The following is an 18,440-nucleotide window of genomic DNA, read 5'->3' on the forward strand; positions in this document are numbered from 1 at the left end:
TTTTAAAATAATTTTCAACCTATATTCAATTGAATAGACTGCAGAGACAAGATACTTAAAGTTCCAACTGGTAAACTTTTGTTATTTTTTGCAAATATTAGCTCATTTGGAATTCGATGCCTGCATCATGTTTCAAAAAAGCTGGCACAAGTGGCAAAAAGGACTGAGAAAGTTGAGGAAGGCTCATCAAACACTTTTTTGGAACATCCCACAGGTGAACAGGCTAATTGGGAACAGGTGGGTGCCATGATTGGGTATAAAAGCAGCTTCCATGAAATGCTCAGTCAGTCACAAACAAGGATGGGGCGAGGCTCACCGCTTTGTGAACAAATGCGTGAGCAAATTGTCCAACAGTTTAAGAACAACATTTCTCAACGAGCTATTGCAAGGAATTTAGGGATTTCACCATCTACGGTCTGTAATATCATCAAAAGGCTCAGAGAATCTGGAGAAATCACTGCACGTAAGCAATGATATTACGGACCTTCGATCCCTCAGGCGGTACTGCATCTAAAACCAACGCCAGTGTGTAAAGGATATCACCACATGTGCTCAGGAACACTTCAGAAAACCACTGTCAGTAACTACAGTTTGTCGCTACATCTGTAAGTGTAAGTTAAAACTCTACTATGCAAAGCGAAAGCCATTTATCAACAACACCCAGAAACGCCGCCGGCTTTGCTGGGCCCGAGCTCATCTAAGATGGACTGATGCAAAGTGGAAAAGTGTTCTGTGGTCTGACGAGTCCACATTTCAAGTTGTTTTTGGAAACTGTGGACCATAGAGGAAAAGAACCATCCGGACTGTTGTAGGCGCAAAGTTCAAAAGCCAGCATCTGTGATGGTATGGGGGTGTATTTGTGCCCAAGGCATGGGCAACTTACACATCTGTGAAGGCACCATTAATGCTGAAAGGTACATACAGGTTTTGGAGCAACGTCTTTTTCATGGACGCCCCTGCTTATTTCAGCAAGACAATGCCAAGCCACATGCTGTACGTGTTACAACAGCGTGGCTTCGTAGTAAAAGAGTGCGGGTACTAGACTGGCCTGCCTGTAGTCCAGACCTGACTCCCATTGAAAATGTGTGGCACATTATGAAGCCTAAAATACGACAACGGAGACCCCCGGACTGTTGAACAACTTAAGCTGTACATCAAGCAAGAATGGGAAATAATTCCACCTGAAAAGCTTAAAAAATTGGTCTCCTCAGTTCCCAAATGTTTACTGAGTGTTGTTAAAAGGAAAGGCCATGTAACACAGTGGTAAAAATACCTGTGCCAACTTTTTTGCAATGTGTTGCTGCCATTAAATTCTAAGTTAATGATTATTAATTGTTCCTCAGTTGGAACATTAAATATATTGTCTTTGCAGTCTATCCAATTGAATATAAGTTGAAAAGGATTTAAAAATCATCGTATTCTGTTTTTATTTACGATTTACACAACGTGCCAACATCACTGGTTTTGGGTTTTGTAGATTTGAAGTTCTGCAAGTTACTTAAGATTTCGATTTAAAGTACCGTGGTAATTTTTTGGAATGAAATGTATTTATTTCTGAGCTGCCAGTGTATTCAGTTATCTGTCTCACGCCCTGGCAGGCTGTAGCCTCTTCATCACCTGGGCAACGTTGTACAGGTGCAACATGGACGTGATGGTTTGGAACGTGGTTTTCCTGGTGGTCAACTTCATGCACTTGACGTACCTCTTGTACAAACGCAGACCGGTGAGTTCTGAATTTTAAGTGGGATTTATTAGTCGCATCCTGGGAAGTCGTTCAAAAGACGTAGTCATAGTTATATTTTGTTAAGTACAGTAGTTAGTACTTCAACTTGCGATCTTAATAAGTTCTCAAATCGAGGTTTCCCATTTAAATGAATTGAAATCAATTCAATTGGTGTTAGCCCACCCAAAAAAATAATTTTGACAAGTAACCCTTAGATAAGAAATGTTGTATCAAAACAGTACCATAGAATGTACTACTAACAACTACAGCAGTCTTATGAGGTAATATAATCTACAGCATCGACCATAGAGAGTGGACTTCTACGGTATCTCCTTCTGCCAGCTTCCCCGTCAAACACACCATCAGCAGCTTCTCCACTCATTCATGTTATCATGCTCCTCCTACCTTTGGCGTTTTGCTATCAAACAAGCAGCAGACATGTACCACTTTTTATGGGCATTTTAGAAGCAGTCTGGTCCTTCCACATGGAAACCCCACTTTTTTTTGTGCGCCGCAGACGCGCACATGGCACGTAAAAAATGCATACTTTAAGAAGTTTTTTCATATAGAATATATGTTAATGATATATATTCCAAATGAAAAACAAATGCCATTAAAAAACAGCAGACACCAAAACCCATCAATTGAACCTGATTTAATCAGCCCCGTAACTCTCCTAGCATGCAGTATAAAATTATAAAAGGATGTTGCTGTATAAATGATATGTCTTATATTTTTTATTTCTGACACACCATGCAAATATGTTGACACACACACACACACACACACATTTTCTGTCCGATGGAGTATTGTTTTTTTTACAGGGCTTAATGGTCGCAATAGAGCAGACCTGAGCAAATTAAGTTAAGTTTTTCAATCTGGCCCGCCGGACATTCCCCAAAAATGTTTTTAAATCTTTAAGCTCAAAACTATAGCCACCATTATGATGTGCAGTGATGTTTTAAAATGACTGTAAATCTTGAACTATACAAAGTATTTCAATGGTTGGAATCTGCGCTTTTGCATGATATACCAGTTACTATGGTAATCTAAGTCACAGCAGCCCAGACGAGGCACCAAGCAGTGTGGGTGGGGAGCATTTCCACAGAGTGTCAGCCTGAAATGCGGGTGTCAGGGACAGGCATGGAAGGGGAGTGATATATCAGATAATAAGGTTTTTTTTTATTTCCCTTCGCGTTCATATTTTGCTGTGTTTGTTGTATTTTTGTTTCGCTTGATTGTAAAATATGTCGATCGAGAGGTGGTGTGACGTTCATATGTTGCCAATATTCAGTGTTTTATCGGTCATAGTTAATATCGTAAATCCCGCATTCTTTATTTTCACGTACATTCTGGGTGTCTCATTCAGTAAAAAAAATGTAAAATTCCATTTCGTTTTTTTAAGGCGATCTGTCATAAGGTTTTTAGCATTCAGACATTATTGTAAGGTTTTCTATTAGTGTTCCTAAAAATCAGATATACCGGCCCCCCAGACACATTTTTTTCCCTCTAAATTTACCCCCCCCGCCGCAAAATAATTGCCCAGGCCTGCAATAGAGTATTCCCACCTTGTACCCGCCATATACTACAAATTACAATGCATGTGTTCTTGTCTTACAAAGAGATTGTGAATGATAAGCAACATTGCAGTTCTCCTTTAATTTTCTATCATAACCACTTTTAACACTGTAAACATTTTTCACTCTGGGTTGCATATCCTCATTGCTTCGTCGTAGTTGCAGGTATTTTCATTGCAGTTACCGTCGCTTGTTTGTAACAGCTTGATAGCCCGGGTTTTAACTTACTGCCTAATGTGTGTGTTTATGTATCAATTGCCGGGGATGTGTAGTTGTTAGAGCAGCATGTACCTCCTCTGCTGGGTTGAACATTCAGTGCACTGCTGCCACCTGGCTGGAGGCTTAACTATCATCCGAGCAAGATGCTCATACAGAAAGTCCCTCATGCCTATCATGGCCCCGCTGACACCCGACTAAGCTGCAGATTTTTGCAAGTCACATCGCCTCCCTGGGTTTGGTTCTGCTTTGTGGTAAGGGGATTCAAGTTTGATAAAATAGAAGGGTACCTCTGGAGGATACAACAAGCCGAGAGCAAACTGACAGAATCGGAACAGGACCTGTCCTCCTCAGCCATGCACCGCTTCTTCTCATTTTTGTGTGTTTTGAAGTAGACCAGCTGAGATCAATTCACGTTTTTTCATTAACAGCTTGTAATTTAAGACTGTCTGCTTCTGTCAGATTAAAATCGAAAGGGAACTGAGGTCGGTGTACAAGCGGATGTTTGAGCCCCTACACGTGAACGAGGCTCTGTTCCGAAGGCTCACTGGCCAGTTCAGCAACATCTTGCTGCTAAACAAAGGCCAAGCCTACGCTGCAGAGGACAAGACCTCCGTGGACGAACGACTGAGCATTCTTCTTAAAGGAAAGTATGTACTGTTTGATGACGGGGGTTTGTATAACACAGGGGTGTCAAAGTCAAGGCCCGCGAATGAATGATCTATGATATTTGATTAGTATTAGAACCGGCCCGCATGCTGCAGCTGTTTTGCACGCACCAATACTCCATCAGTGTTGGCGCTAGGAATTTTTAAAATGGAGTCCCAGGGACCCCATCAAGTCAAAAAAATGGGGTCCCACAGTAAATTTTTGGGGTCCCACTTTTTTGTAATCGATTTGAAAACAAATGATGAATGTATGCATTATCCTGTTATATCTCACATTCTATATTGTGTTTTGGAAAAAGGTTGTCATAGACGCTACTTAATTTATTTACAAAAATAATACAAAAGAAAACAAATGTTTTTGTGTATGTAAATGTATTCAGTTATAAACATTCATTCCCTTTCTTCTTTGCTTCATGGATCTAAACTTTACCGCTGCTGGTACTTTTTCTATATTTTTATTGTAATATTTTCAGAATGTGTTTGTTCTATTTTTGGCCAAAGTAAGACAAGGAAAACAATCTAAAGATGTCTTTATTTTTTAGTTTTAATGCCATGATTATAATAGTCTGGCCCGCGTGTGCACAGATTTTCCTCCATGCGGCCTCTGAGCTGTAATGAGTTTGACACCCCTGGTATAAAATATTGGTATATGGTGTAAACTGCAATGAGCTGCAAGTGTGCCATAATGGTATTAATTAATTTTAATTAGTCGTGGATTTCTGGACATGACTTTTGGAATTTGTGTAATTGGGTGACGTGGCTTGCAGTCTGTCTCATCCGTCTCGCTTCAAGAGGTTAAAGGGAAACTTCGGTTTTTTTCAACCTGGGCCCTGTTTTCATAATTTTTTCTGTATATGTGAGTGCTGGATAAAACATTTTTTGAGGTCGCGCCAGTATTGAGCAGGGCAGGCAGCCTCCAGCCCAGCTAACGCTCGTACACAGGGCAACTGGCTCTCGTCAAAATTCGGCCTATAAACATGCATTTTTTTCACACTGACAGGCTCAGATAGTTACAATGAGTGTCCGACAACATACTAGAAAGGAGAAATTAACGTATGTCTCTACCTTTAGCTGGAGATCGCTGTTTGTTGTGAGCTGTGTCCAAATCTCACCACGCTACAAATCTCGTTCCGAAATCTCGCGATAACTCGCGACAAATCAAATCGTCCACATCAGGCAAAAATTCAGCCATGACAGACAAACAAACAAACTTTTCTATAAAACTAAAATAACAGTCTTCGGTAATCCAACAGAAAATCACTTCAGTCATCTCTCTTCACCTCAGTCAGGTAACTGTTTTTCCACCGGTGTTTTGTCGCGAGTTATCGCGAGATTTCGGAACGAGATTTGTAGCGTGGTGAGATTTGGACACAGCTCACAACAAACAGCGATCTCCAGCTAAAGGTAGAGACATACGTTAATTTCTCCTTTCTAGTATGTTGTCGGACACTCATTGTAACTATCTGAGCCTGTCAGTGTGAAAAAAATGCATGTTTATAGGCCGAATTTTGACGAGAGCCAGTTGCCCTGTGTACGAGCGTTAGCTGGGCTGGAGGCTGCCTGCCCTGCTCAATACTGGCGCGACCTCAAAAAATGTTTTATCCAGCACTCACATATACAGAAAAAATTATGAAAACAGGGCCCAGGTTGAAAAAAACCGAAGTAAGTTCCAATACATAACACAATACATATAGCAGTGCTCCTATCTGATTTAATGAAAAATAAAGGGATGATACATTTAAATCCATTGCTGGTGGATAATTACTGCATACATTTTGGTCAACAGAGCTGCAAAATAGTATTAAAAAAACTAAGCAATTCAATACTATGTATATTATTTTTTATTAGAATTTTTATAAAGTCAAGATAGCAGGCATATATATATATATATATATATATAGGCATATATATATATATATACATATATATATATATATATATATATATATATATATATATATATATGGATAGTACAGGCCAAAAGTTTGGACACACCTCCCTATTCAATGCGTTTTTTTTATTTTCATGACTATTTACATTGTAGATTGTCACCGAAGGTATCAAAACTATGAATGAACACATGTGGAGTTATGTACTTAACAAAAAAAAAGGTGAAATAACTGAAAACATGTTTTATATTCTAGTTTCTTCAAAATAGCCACCATTTGCTCTGATGAATTTTTTGCCCACTCTTGGCATTCTCTCGGTGAGCTTCAAGCACGCCTGTGAAGTGAAAACCTCTTGAAGCTCATCGAGAGAATGCCGAGAGTGGGCAAAGCAGTAATCAGAGCAAAGGGTGGCTATTTTGAAGAAACTAAAATATAAATAATGTTTACAGTTATTTCACCTTTTTTTGTTAAGTACGTAACTCCACATGTGTTCATTCATAGTTGTAATGCCTTCAGTGACAATCTACAATGTAAATAGTAATGAAAATAAAGAAAACACATCGAATAAGAAGGTGTCCAAACTTTTGGCCTGTAATGTGTATATATATATACCTGTATATATTGATTTTAACATATGTTTAGATAAGTTATTATACATAATGTTTTATTTGTTACTTTATTACATTTTTTCCCAAATATTAAACTGTAATTAATAATTCAAACATTGTATAGATCTTTTTTTTTTATGTATCAATTCATTTATTAGATTACATTTTTTTGGTTCCAACGTATGTATATATGTGTTTATTACACAGTCCAGCTTGAAAGTATCCATACCCCTGGCAAATGTAGACTTAAATGTTGTGATTAAATGTATGAATAAAAACTGAAATATTTTCTTTGCAAAGATGCCTCTTGTTAGTTTCTGCGCCCGTGTTGTATCCAATCAAAAAAGCAACAACTTGCTTATTATTACTATGGTTTCAAAATTCCTGACTTGACTGTATGCCCAGACTTGTGGGGGCCACCTTGTACAGTACAAATAGTAAAGAGAAACTCAAGATTGAGCTGAGGGAGTTTGCCTTTTTTTTTTTTCTAAGATTTTTTCTGAATTCTGGTGTGTTTTGCAACAGGTTGAAAGTATCCTACAGAGGCCATTTCCTTCACAACATCTACAGCAATGCCTTCATTGACTCTCCAGAATTTAGATCCACTGTGATGCACCGAGGAGAGAAGTTCCAGGTAAATAAAAAAAAAGAAATAAAAATAATCATGCATGATGTAATAATTCAAAACGCTCTTGGCAAAGATTGCCATAGGTGTCTAAGGAGTTAGAAACAATGAATTCACCAGTGGTGTGCCGTCAGGGCCAGCAAGGCCTTATCTGCTGGCTTAACATAACCAGAAATCATGATCATGATTAAAGATAAAAGTAATGTTTAATTTACTTTCCTTAAATACTGTATCTACAATTATTCATATTCTCTTCATGTCATATTATGCTCCTTCCAATGCTGTTGTTTTCAGTTTAGAGTTTGTATCCAATCAGAATTGAGCTAGTTTATGTTGCCATGCTGTACCAAATCTGCCCGGAGCCTTCAGAATCAACAATGCGTGCGTCTGTGCACTGTAAGTAAACGGACACATACAGTTGATAGACAATTGCCATAACCAATCATATCCCAAGTTGTTGTCAGTAAGGCCTTCTAGCTGGCTTTGATTGATTGATTGATTGATTGATTGATTGAGACTTTTATTAGTAGGTTGCACAGTGAAGTACATATTCCGTACAATTGACCACTAAATGGTAACACCCGAATAAGTTTTTCAACTTGTTTAAGTCGGGGTCCATTTAAATTGATTCATGATACAGATATATACTATCATATATACTATCATCATAATACAGTCATCACACAAGATAATCACATTGAATTATTTACATTATTTACAATCAGGGGCGTGGAGGGGAATATAGACATCAAGTAGTGGACAGAGAGAGAGAGAGAGAGAGAGAGAGAGAGAGAGAGAGAGAGAGAGAGAGAGAGAGAAAGAGAGAGATCAGAAGGCATAAGAAAAAGTATCTGCATTTGATCGTTTACATTTGATTATTAGCAATCCGGGGAGGGTGTTAGTTTAGGGTTGTAACTGCCTGGAGGTGAACTTTTATTGCGGTTTTGAAGGAGGATAGGGATGCCCTTTCTTTTATACCTGTTGGGAGCGCATTCCACATTGATGTGGCATAGAAAGAGGCCTTACGCTGTGATTGGATACTCACTTGGGAGACCCAAGCAGGCACGTGCACACATAGGGCCCTATGGGTGTTTGAGCCCCTGCCCTTTTTTGCCTCGTCTTAAAAAGTGCCCTCTGCCTGTGTGTGTGTTTTTTTGTTTTTTTTTCTTTAAACAACATTAATAAATTCTTGTCAGGGATGTAAAAAAAAACCAACAACAAAAAAACAGCGGTACAAAAACTCCACGTTTTCTTGTAATACCGGGTTGTTTGAGCCTGCCGCTTCCGCCAGAGAGAGAGAGAGAGAGGGCGAGTAAGTGAGAGGAGAGAGAGCCAACTGCGCCCCTGAGGAGATGTGACATTGGAACAACTTGAACCTGTGAGTTATGGTCTAGTCGCCGTCCACTTATTCAGCATCTAATATGGGTAATATTTCAGAAAAACACTGTTTTATTGTATTATTCAATGTGTCAGCTTCTGTTTTTGCCGGACGTCGGAGCATGGCGCATCAATTGAGCACGGCACATCAATTCTGCACAGAGCTAAGCGGATCGTGCGGGACAGGAAGTAGTGTACAAAATACAAAATAAAACACAGGGTTAATTTTCAAAATGAAATGCACTGTGTTTACGGCGGATCACATTTCTCTCACAGTAGAGGTTTAGATATAAAGTTTATTGTGACTTTGCTATTACTGTGTGGGTTAACAAAATAATAATAATAACAATTATAGTAATGATAATAATAACAATAAGAAGAAGAATACTAATGATAATAATAATAACAATTATTATTATTATTAAGAATAATAATAATAATAATTTTAGCATTCTGGGGATATAAGATGTAGGTTATCTGTTAGGAATATTACCATCTGTATTTAAACTTGATTCATGTTGATTATGCCTGCAGCACAATGCCAAAAAAAGAAAAGGATACAGAAAGTATAAGAAGGTTTGGCTACTGATTGTGCACTGATTTCACAGCATTTCATGGAAGCCCTGAATTTACATTGAGGAGCATATTTGGGTATGGGTGGCCTCCATCCTACAGCCCTCTACTGGCCCCTGGTCCATATTTTTGGCCCTGTATTGCGTTTCGGTTGTTTAGTCTGAGCATTAAGTGAGAAAGACCATAAGTTACAACTTGATGGTGTTTTCATCAAGTTAAGGGAAGACGGACAGATTTTCACATTGAAGTTTTTTCCATTTGGGTAGTTATTTTTGTATTTTTTTTCAAAGTTCATGTTGCACTGTTCAATGTTCAATATTAAAGTGCTTATCTTTAACAATACATAGCCTAATAATAAACCAGTGTGTTGTTGCTTTTCATGTCTTCCAAGCCTATGATAATGTGAATTAACTCATTATGACAATAATTTGTTGACACAAAATAAATGGCAATCACTTTGACCTACAAAGGACACACAGCTAAGTAGTCAGCTTCCTATTAGCAAATTTAATTTTACATTATTTTCCATATTGTGTAAAGGACCAAAAAAAAATGTCCTGCCCTTTTCTGACTTTGAGCCCCTGCCCCTCTATAATCATGTGCACGTCCCTGGACCCAAGTGAGTATCCAATCACAAGTTGCGAAAACAGGAAGTGGCACCGGAACCGTAAGAGCCATAGAAAGCCACAGGAAACTCACCGGTACAATAACCCCGAAGATAAAGTGTTTGTCTTACACTTAGTAATCCGCTGTGGACAGACAAAGCCAAGCAGTGCAGGTTTAGCAAGCGGTGCGCGCATAATTGCCAACCGTTCCGATTTTCCCGGGAGACTCACGAATTTCAGTGCCCCTCCCGAAAATCTCCCGGGGCAACCATTCTCCCGAATTTCTCCCGATTTTTCACCCGGACAACAATATTAAGGGCGTGCCGTGATGGCACTGCTTTTAGCGTCCTCTACAACCTGTCGACGTGTCCGCTTTTTCACCATACAAACAGCGTGCCGGCCCAGTCACATGTTGTATGCTGCTTCAGCATACACACGAAAGTGACTGCAAGACATACTTGATCAACAGCCATACAGGTCACACTGAGGGTGGCCGTATAAACAACTTTAACACTGTTACAAATATGCGCCACACTGTGAACCCACACCTAACAAGAATGACAAACACATTTCGGGAGAACATCCGCACCGTAACACAACATAAACACAACAGAACAAATACCCAGAATCCCTTGCATCCCTAACTCTTCCGGGCTACAATATACCCCCCGCTACCACCAAACCCCGCCCCTCCCCACACACACACCTCAAGCCCCCCCCCAATCTCCCGAATTCGAAGGTCTCAAGGTTGGCAAGTATGGGTGCGCGCTCCCGCGAAGGAAATCCATTTTTGGCAGGCAACCACATGTTGGCAGCGAAATGGTTTGCTCGCCACTTTCACACGAATCAAAGGACTACGACGGTACTACTGGCTTATACGGCGTCGGATAGGTGCTACACATTGTGATTTCAAATATTTTTGTTATGTACGACGGGGGAAGGAGATGACACCAAAGCAAGAATCGGTTCTATAGGTTTATTGAACCTCTTGATGAGTGTGTGGGAGGTGTATGCTACTCTATGTGTTTGGTGCAAAACGATGTGTTGAATTAACAATGTTAATGTTACCAGGGTTTGTTGTATGTGCGTGTTGGATGAATCTTTCGTCAGACCAGAGGGGCAAGGCAAGAAGGCAGTCTGTGGGCAAGCAAGCGGTCGGGGGGCTGGAGAGAAGCAAATAGGTCTGTGTCCAAGCAGGGGTTGAGGATCGAGGGAGGCAGTCCAAAATCCAGAGAGGAGTCGAGGCACACAGCTCGATCACGTGGAACAGGAAAGGCACTGCGGGGAACACAAAGGACATAAGACACGGGAACTGGGAAGTCACAGAGAGAGAGCAAGTATGCAAGAGGGAAGCCAGAGACAGGATGCTTACTACGAGGAGTGAACTATGTTCCGGCACTGGGTCTTCGGGTCCGCTGGTCTTTATGCTGCCTGTCCTCATTAGTACCAGGCGCTGATTACTGATTCCCTGCAGCTTTGCCGGCGCGTGGCAGCGCTGCGTCCAGAGCGAGCAGCGGCGTGTCTTGGCGCGCCTCCACGTAAGATATGTTTTAATTGCTAAAGCGGGTTTATTGAACGTTAAATGCGGCGAGAAATAGACCCTTTTGTACACTGTTGAGGGGATTCAATGCGCAGTATAGTGTGCAAGTGTGTTTCTGTACAGTATCTGCAGCCGTGTCCATCTGGTGACATAAATTACGGTATTTTGAGAGGTGAAGTTGGACTAAGTAGGACATCCCTGAAGACCTAGGTGAGAAACGTACGGCCCGCCACTGGAATTCACCCATTTTTTTTCTTGCCCAAGTTAATTTTAAAAAATACTCATAAATCGGCCAATGCTTGAGTAAAGAAGAGCCGTTTATTTTTGAAAATCAGCTGTAATTTCAAAACCTTTTACAAATGCTGATGGGTAAAACTTTGATACGTTTTTCATTTATGACCAACAGGTAACTATTATGGCAGAGGAGAACTGTAAGCTCCTGTGTTGGTCTCGGGAGAGACTCACCTACTTTCTGGAGTCCGACACGTTTCTTAATGAAGTCTTCAGGTACCTCATTGGAAAAGACATCACCAACAAGCTCTATTCCCTCAACGACCCCACGCTCAGTGACAAGGTGAGTAAAAAAATGTTTATTTCATTTTATAATTGTCTATTTGTGTGATGTGAACTTGTTGAAATAGTTGTGGGGATGTGTCTCAGGCAGTGAAAAAGATGGACCGCCAGCCCAGCCTCTGCTCCCAGCTGTCAATGATGCAAATGAGGAACAGCATGGCCAGCACCAGTGATAGTGACGATGTCCTTAATCAAATCCTGAGGGGAGGTTCTGCGGGTTCCTCGCTTCGTAAGTCACATTCATTCAAATGAAGTTAAGTGTATACAGTATAGCTCCAATTCACAATGCACGTTACACTTGGTGCTGGTATTAAACCATATTTCTTATGAATTAAAAAACTCAACAAGGTTTACATTCCACTACAGTGTCACATTTAGTCAGGTTTATCATCTGCAATAGTGCATAAAGCAAACACTTTACTCAGTGGGGTTTTTAGTCATTTTGGGGCCCTCCACATAACAATTTATTATTTTCTTAGAAACTGCACATTAAAGGCCTACTGAAAGCCACTACTACCGACCACGCAGTCTGATCGTTTATATATCAATGATGAAATTGCAACACATGCCAATACGGCCGGGTTAACTTATAAAGTGCAATTTAAAATTTCCCGCTAAACTTCCGGTTCAAAACGCCTTTGGAGGATGACGTATGCGCGTGACGTCGAGAGATCCACGGAAGTGTTTGGACCATATTGGACACAATACACAGAGCTCTGTTTTCTTCGACAAAATTCCACAGTATTCTGGACATCTATGTTGGTGAATCTTTTGCAATTTTAATGAACAATGGAGGCTGCAAAGAAGAACGTTGTAGGTGGGATCGGTGTATGCGGCTGGCTGTAGCAACACAACAAGGAGGACTTTGACTTGGATAGCAGACGCGCTAGCGGCGAACTCACCTTGACTTCCTACGTCTCCGGGCCGCCGACCACATCGTCAAACACTGGAACGCAGGTGAGCACGGGTGTTGATGAGCTGAGGAGGACTGGCTGGCGTAGGTGGAGCGCTAATGTTTTTATCATAGCTCTGACGAGGTCCCGTTGTTAAGTTAGCGTCGTTAGCAACAGCATTGCTAGGCTTCGACAGGCGTCGAATACACATTAACCGTGTATTTACATGTCCAGTGTTTGGTTCGGTGTCTCCTGATAGTAGTATTGTTGATCTTCTGTCTATCCTTCCAGTCAGGGATTTATTTATTCTGTTTCTATCTGCATTTGAGACAGATGCTATCACGTTAGCTCATGCTAAGAGCTTCGTCGATGATGGGTGAAGTCTTTCGTCGCGCCGCCGATCGCTGGAACGCAGGTGAGCACGGCTGTTGATGTAACCGTGTAGTTACATGTACATGGTTTAATAGTATTGTTGATCTTCTGTCTATCCTTCCAGTCAGGGGTTTATTTCTTTTGTTTCTATCTGCATTTGAGAACGATGCTATCAGGTTAGCTCAGTAGCTAAGTGTGTCACCGATGTATTGTCGTGGAGATAAAAGTCACTCTGAATGTCCATTTCGCGTGCTCGACTCTCATTTTCAAGAGGATATAGTATCCGAGGTGGTTTAAAATACAAATCCGTGATCCACAATAGAAAAAGGAGAGAGTGTGGAATCCAATGAGCCAGCTTGTACCTAAGTTACGGTCAGAGCGAAAAAAGATACGTCCGGCACTGCCTCTAGTTCTTCACTCTAACGTGCCTCATCCACGAATCGTTCATCCTCGCTCAAATTAATGGGGTAATTGTCACTTTCTCGCTCCTAATATCTCTCGCTCCATTGTAAACAACGGGGAATTGTGAGCAGCACTACCGCTTGTGACGTCACGCTACTTCCGGTAGGGGCAAGGTTTTTTTTATCAGCGAGCAAAAGTTGTGAACTTTATCGTCGATTTTCTCTACTAAATGCTTTCAGCAAAAATATGGCAATATCGCGAAATGATCAAGTATGACACATAGAATGGATCTGCTATTCCCGTTTAAATAAAAAAAATTCATTTCAGTAGGCCTTTACAAAAATGAATAATTATCTATTGAGCTTGCCAAGCCTCGCAGTGAGCATTATACTGTAATTGATCGAAAGTTAGGGATATTAAACAACATTTATTATTTATTAGTGCAGTTGGACCACATATGACACATAGTGCTATTTTTTATGACTGTGGGTGACTGGTGGGGAAAAAAGAGAACTTTTGACTGTTGTCTTTTTTAAACAAAACAAGATTGTTGACTTCAAAAAGTTCCTACCTGTCGGGCTTGCACTACATCTTAGTAGACCCTCTGTTACCATAGTGTACAATTTGGAGCTCTTCTACTCACATATTTGTGATGAAAAGCACCACTCTTGTCTGTGTATCTTTGAAACATTGACTCGTTGTTTTATGAATGGAAATTGAAAAACAAAACAAAAAACGATTGGTTTGAGTTTATTGGAGTTTCATTTTGAAATACAAAAAATACAATTTGGAATACAAAGAGTTAATTTTTTTGTATCGAAAAGAAATAACTACATAAAAAAGACGGTTTATTTTATTTTTCATATAATGAAAATAAAAATCACCAGTCAGCAAAAACAAAAAAAATAAATGACAAGAACGGTCTGTGTACCTTCCGTTCAAAAATGCGTGGTTATCTGTGTGATGACAAATTGAACCGGAAGCAGCATATTAGCTTTTCCTTTTCGTTTAGCATGTTTTTAGCATAACGGTTACGGTCCTGTTTCCAATTCTGAAACACAAATCAAAAAACTAAATTGATTATTTGATTTTTTCCCCTTGGGAGTAGATTTTTCTCCATGTGGTCCCCGATCTAAAATGAGTTTGACACCCGTGGTTTATATGTAGTAACAAAAATCACAAGATGACCCCTTTGATAAAAAAAATTTCATTTCTTCTCACCATCTCCTCTTTTGCTCTCCACTTGGGCAACTCCACTTCATTTAAATAAAAACCTCCCATAACCGCACCAAAAGGTTTGTTTTGGTCGGGCTTTCAGAATCAAGTCTGTGCATGCGCAGTAGCATGAAATAGTCCAATTCATGACTGATGCTTTGATGTTTTTTGAAGCGCACAGATTAAGACCAAAAAATAAAGAATTGTTTTAAAATAAAATAAAACGTTATCAATCATTTTCACTGAGATGGAAATCTCGGAGGCCCCAGCCTGTGTTTGCCTAATGGTAAGTATGCCCCTGGCTTTAATGACAGACATTTAACCTAAAGTAAACAACCAATACCTGGAACAATACTGGAAAGTTTGTGCTTTTAAATTGAGTCTGACTGTTTTACATTTGCATTGTGATAGTAATACTCAAGCAGCAGTACTTGGTTTGTTGTGGTGCAGACTGGCTGGTACATGCATGCTGTATAATTCAGCATTGAAAACTACATTGCAAACTGATACTTTTAATGAAAATGACATTGGCCTTTAATCTGCAAACCTCTCCAATCTATTTTCCACAGCAACTCATAATTAGTCATATTAGAAAACCATATTGAAACAGAATGAATATGTGCACATTAAGAGGAGACGCGATACCACACATTTTTATTATCAGGCGCTGCTTGAATTTGACTAAAAGAGCCTGGAGTTAATTGTTGCACTTAAAAATGCTTTCAGCACTGAAAAGTAGCTCCTCTTTATGTGGCCTTATGTAAACAGATTGTGTTAATGTATTCACATTTAGTTTGACAGAATCCACTCAAGCATGAATGCTAATATTTTCACACCAGCCTGCTAAATGTCTCCATGTAGAAAAATCACCTGGTGTCAGGACCTCCTCCAAGATGAAGCCAATTGAGGAAGGCATGGAGGATGATGTTTTTCTGGATTCTCCACTCTCCAAGCCATGCCGCCTGTCCAGCACCTCCACTGAGGAAGTGTAACCTTGGGGAAACACACTGGCATTGTATTTTGATCTACATCATATTTTCATCTAGATTCTAGATCATATGCTTTGTGACATACCCGTTGCGTGTGGAAATGTATTTATGTACCGCATGTCCTGTCACTATTCAACACTTTTTGTCACATTTGTTTTTTTTGTCATTTCTGTCGCTTGTAATGAAATAATAAAATATGTTGGGTGGGAAAAATGTTTTAATTATTCCAAATCCTAATCATGATTAATCACAATACTTTTGTGTGATGAATCACAATTTATTATCACGGTATTATCAATTTCAAATATTTCTTTCAAATCTCAACCATATCAACATTATTGAAAACAATGCCAATTTGCCCATGTAGTGGATAAGCTGCTTCCTTCTCAGCTTTGTGATACAGTATTGATGAAAAACCCTATTATTAATATGAACTTTGAGCTCCATAATTTACACTTGCTGTTTTTTCCCTCAAAATATTTACTTCCTTATTCCCATATTATGACTTAATCCCCCTAACATGTTGATTTTTTTATTGTAATATGTATAACAATTAGGGATGTCCGATAATGGCTTTTTGCCGATATCCGATATGCCGATATTGTCCAACTCTTTAATTACCGATGCCGATATCAACCGATACCGATATCAACCGATATATACAGTCGTGGAATTAACACATTATTATGCCTAATTTTGACAACCAGGTATGGTGAAGATAAGGTACTTTTTTAAAAAATGAATCAAATACAATAAGATAAATAAATTAAAAACATTTTCTTGAATAAAAAAGAAAGTAAAACAATATAAAAACAGTTACATAGAAACTAGTAATTAATGAAAATTTGTAAAATTAACTGTTAAAGGTTTGTATTATTAGTGGACCAGCAGCACGCACAATCATGTGTGCTTACGGACTGTATCCCTTGCAGACTGTATTGATATATATTGATAAATAATGTAGGAACCAGAATATTAATAACAGAAAGAAACAACCCTTTTGTGTGAATGAGTGTAAATGGGGGAGGGAGGTTTTTTGGGTTGGTGCACTAATTGTAAGTGTATCTTGTGTTTTGTATGTGGATTTAATAAAAAAAACAAAAAAACAAAACAAAACAACGATACTGATAATAAAAAAAAACGATACCGATAATTTCCGATATTACATTCCGATATTATCGGACATCTCTAATAACAATACACCAAATTTTCTAAAAAATAACATCCTTAATTTCTTAATTTTTTTTTATTAATCAATCCAACAAAATAATACACAGTAACACCATGATGATACAATTCCAATTCCAAAACCAAACACGGCCCAGCAACATTCAGAATAGCAATCAACAGAGCAATTGAGAGGACACACAAACATGACACAAAACAATCCAAAAGTAGTCAAACAAAAATTAATAGTATCAACAACAGTATCAGTATTAATAACAATTCCAGCATAGCAGTGATTAGAAATCCCTCATTGACATCATCATTACAGCCATTTATAAAACAACATTTAAAAATTAAAATAATAGTGTTACAACCTAAAAATACACATTTGTTTCAACTTAATGCTTCCAAAATTACATTTGTTCCTTCATAATACTAAGATTGACTGTTTTATTTTATTATGATTTTCTTTTTTTAATTTTGACCTATTTTACATAGAATAATTTGACTTCATCCTCTTAATGGGGCGGTATGACGTAGAGCGACCGTGCCAGAAACCTGAGGGTTGCAGGTTCACTCCCCGCCTCTTGACATCCAAATTGCTGCCGTTGTGTCCTTGGGCAGGACACTTCACCCTTGCCCCCGGTGCCGCTCACACTGGTGAATGAATGATGAATGAAGGATAGGTGGTGGTCGGAGGGGCCGTAGGCGCAAACTGGCTGCCTCGCTTCCGTCAGTCTACCCCAGGGCAGCTGTGGCTACAAATGTAGCTTACCACCACCAGGTGTGAATGAATGATGGGTTCCCACTTCCTGTGAGCGCTTTGAGTATCTAACAATAGAAAAGCGCGATATAAAATCGAATCCATTATTACTAGGGGTGTCCGATAATGGCTTTTTGCCGATATCCGATATTCCGATATTGTCCAACTCTTAATTACCGATACCAATATATACAGTCGTGGAATTAACACATTATTATGCCTGATTTGGACAACCAGGTATGGTGAAGATAAGGTCCTTTTTTAAAATAATAATAAAATAACATAAATAAATGTAAAAAATTGTCTTGAATAAAAAATAAAGTAAAACAATATAAAAACAGTTACATAGAAACTAGTACTTAATGAAAATGAGTCAAATTACCTGTTAAAGGTCAGTACTATTAGTGGACCAGCAGCACGCACAATCATGTGTGCTTACGGACTGTATCCCTTACAGACTGTATTGATATATACCAATCAATCAATCAATCAATGTTTATTTATATAGCCCTAAATCACAAGTGTCTCAAAGGGCTGTACAAGCCACAACGACATCCTCGGTACAGAGCCCACATACGGGCAAGGAAAACTCCCCCCAGTGGGACGTCAATGTGAATGACTATGAGAAACCTTGGAGAGGACCGCATATGTGGGTACCCCCCCCT

The 18,440-nt window shown here is 39.3% G+C and overlaps 1 protein-coding gene across 1 annotated transcript in view; it reads left to right on the plus strand.

Annotated features, from left to right (window-relative positions):
• The window catches only part of bves (blood vessel epicardial substance), a 29,551-nt gene extending 13,503 nt beyond the window's left edge, over positions 1 to 16,048 (plus strand). The window contains exons 3-8 of the mRNA XM_062063747.1: positions 1,599 to 1,723; positions 3,979 to 4,166; positions 7,207 to 7,315; positions 11,808 to 11,975; positions 12,062 to 12,203; positions 15,718 to 16,048. Of these exons, the coding sequence (XP_061919731.1) occupies positions 1,599 to 1,723; positions 3,979 to 4,166; positions 7,207 to 7,315; positions 11,808 to 11,975; positions 12,062 to 12,203; positions 15,718 to 15,848 (863 nt within the window). The 3' untranslated portion in view covers positions 15,849 to 16,048. The remainder of the gene's footprint in view (positions 1 to 1,598; positions 1,724 to 3,978; positions 4,167 to 7,206; positions 7,316 to 11,807; positions 11,976 to 12,061; positions 12,204 to 15,717) is intronic.
• The last annotated feature ends 2,392 nt before the right edge of the window (positions 16,049 to 18,440 follow it).

The sequence above is a fragment of the Entelurus aequoreus genome, linkage group LG11 (assembly GCF_033978785.1).
Source record: "Entelurus aequoreus isolate RoL-2023_Sb linkage group LG11, RoL_Eaeq_v1.1, whole genome shotgun sequence".
NCBI lineage: Eukaryota > Metazoa > Chordata > Actinopteri > Syngnathiformes > Syngnathidae > Entelurus > Entelurus aequoreus.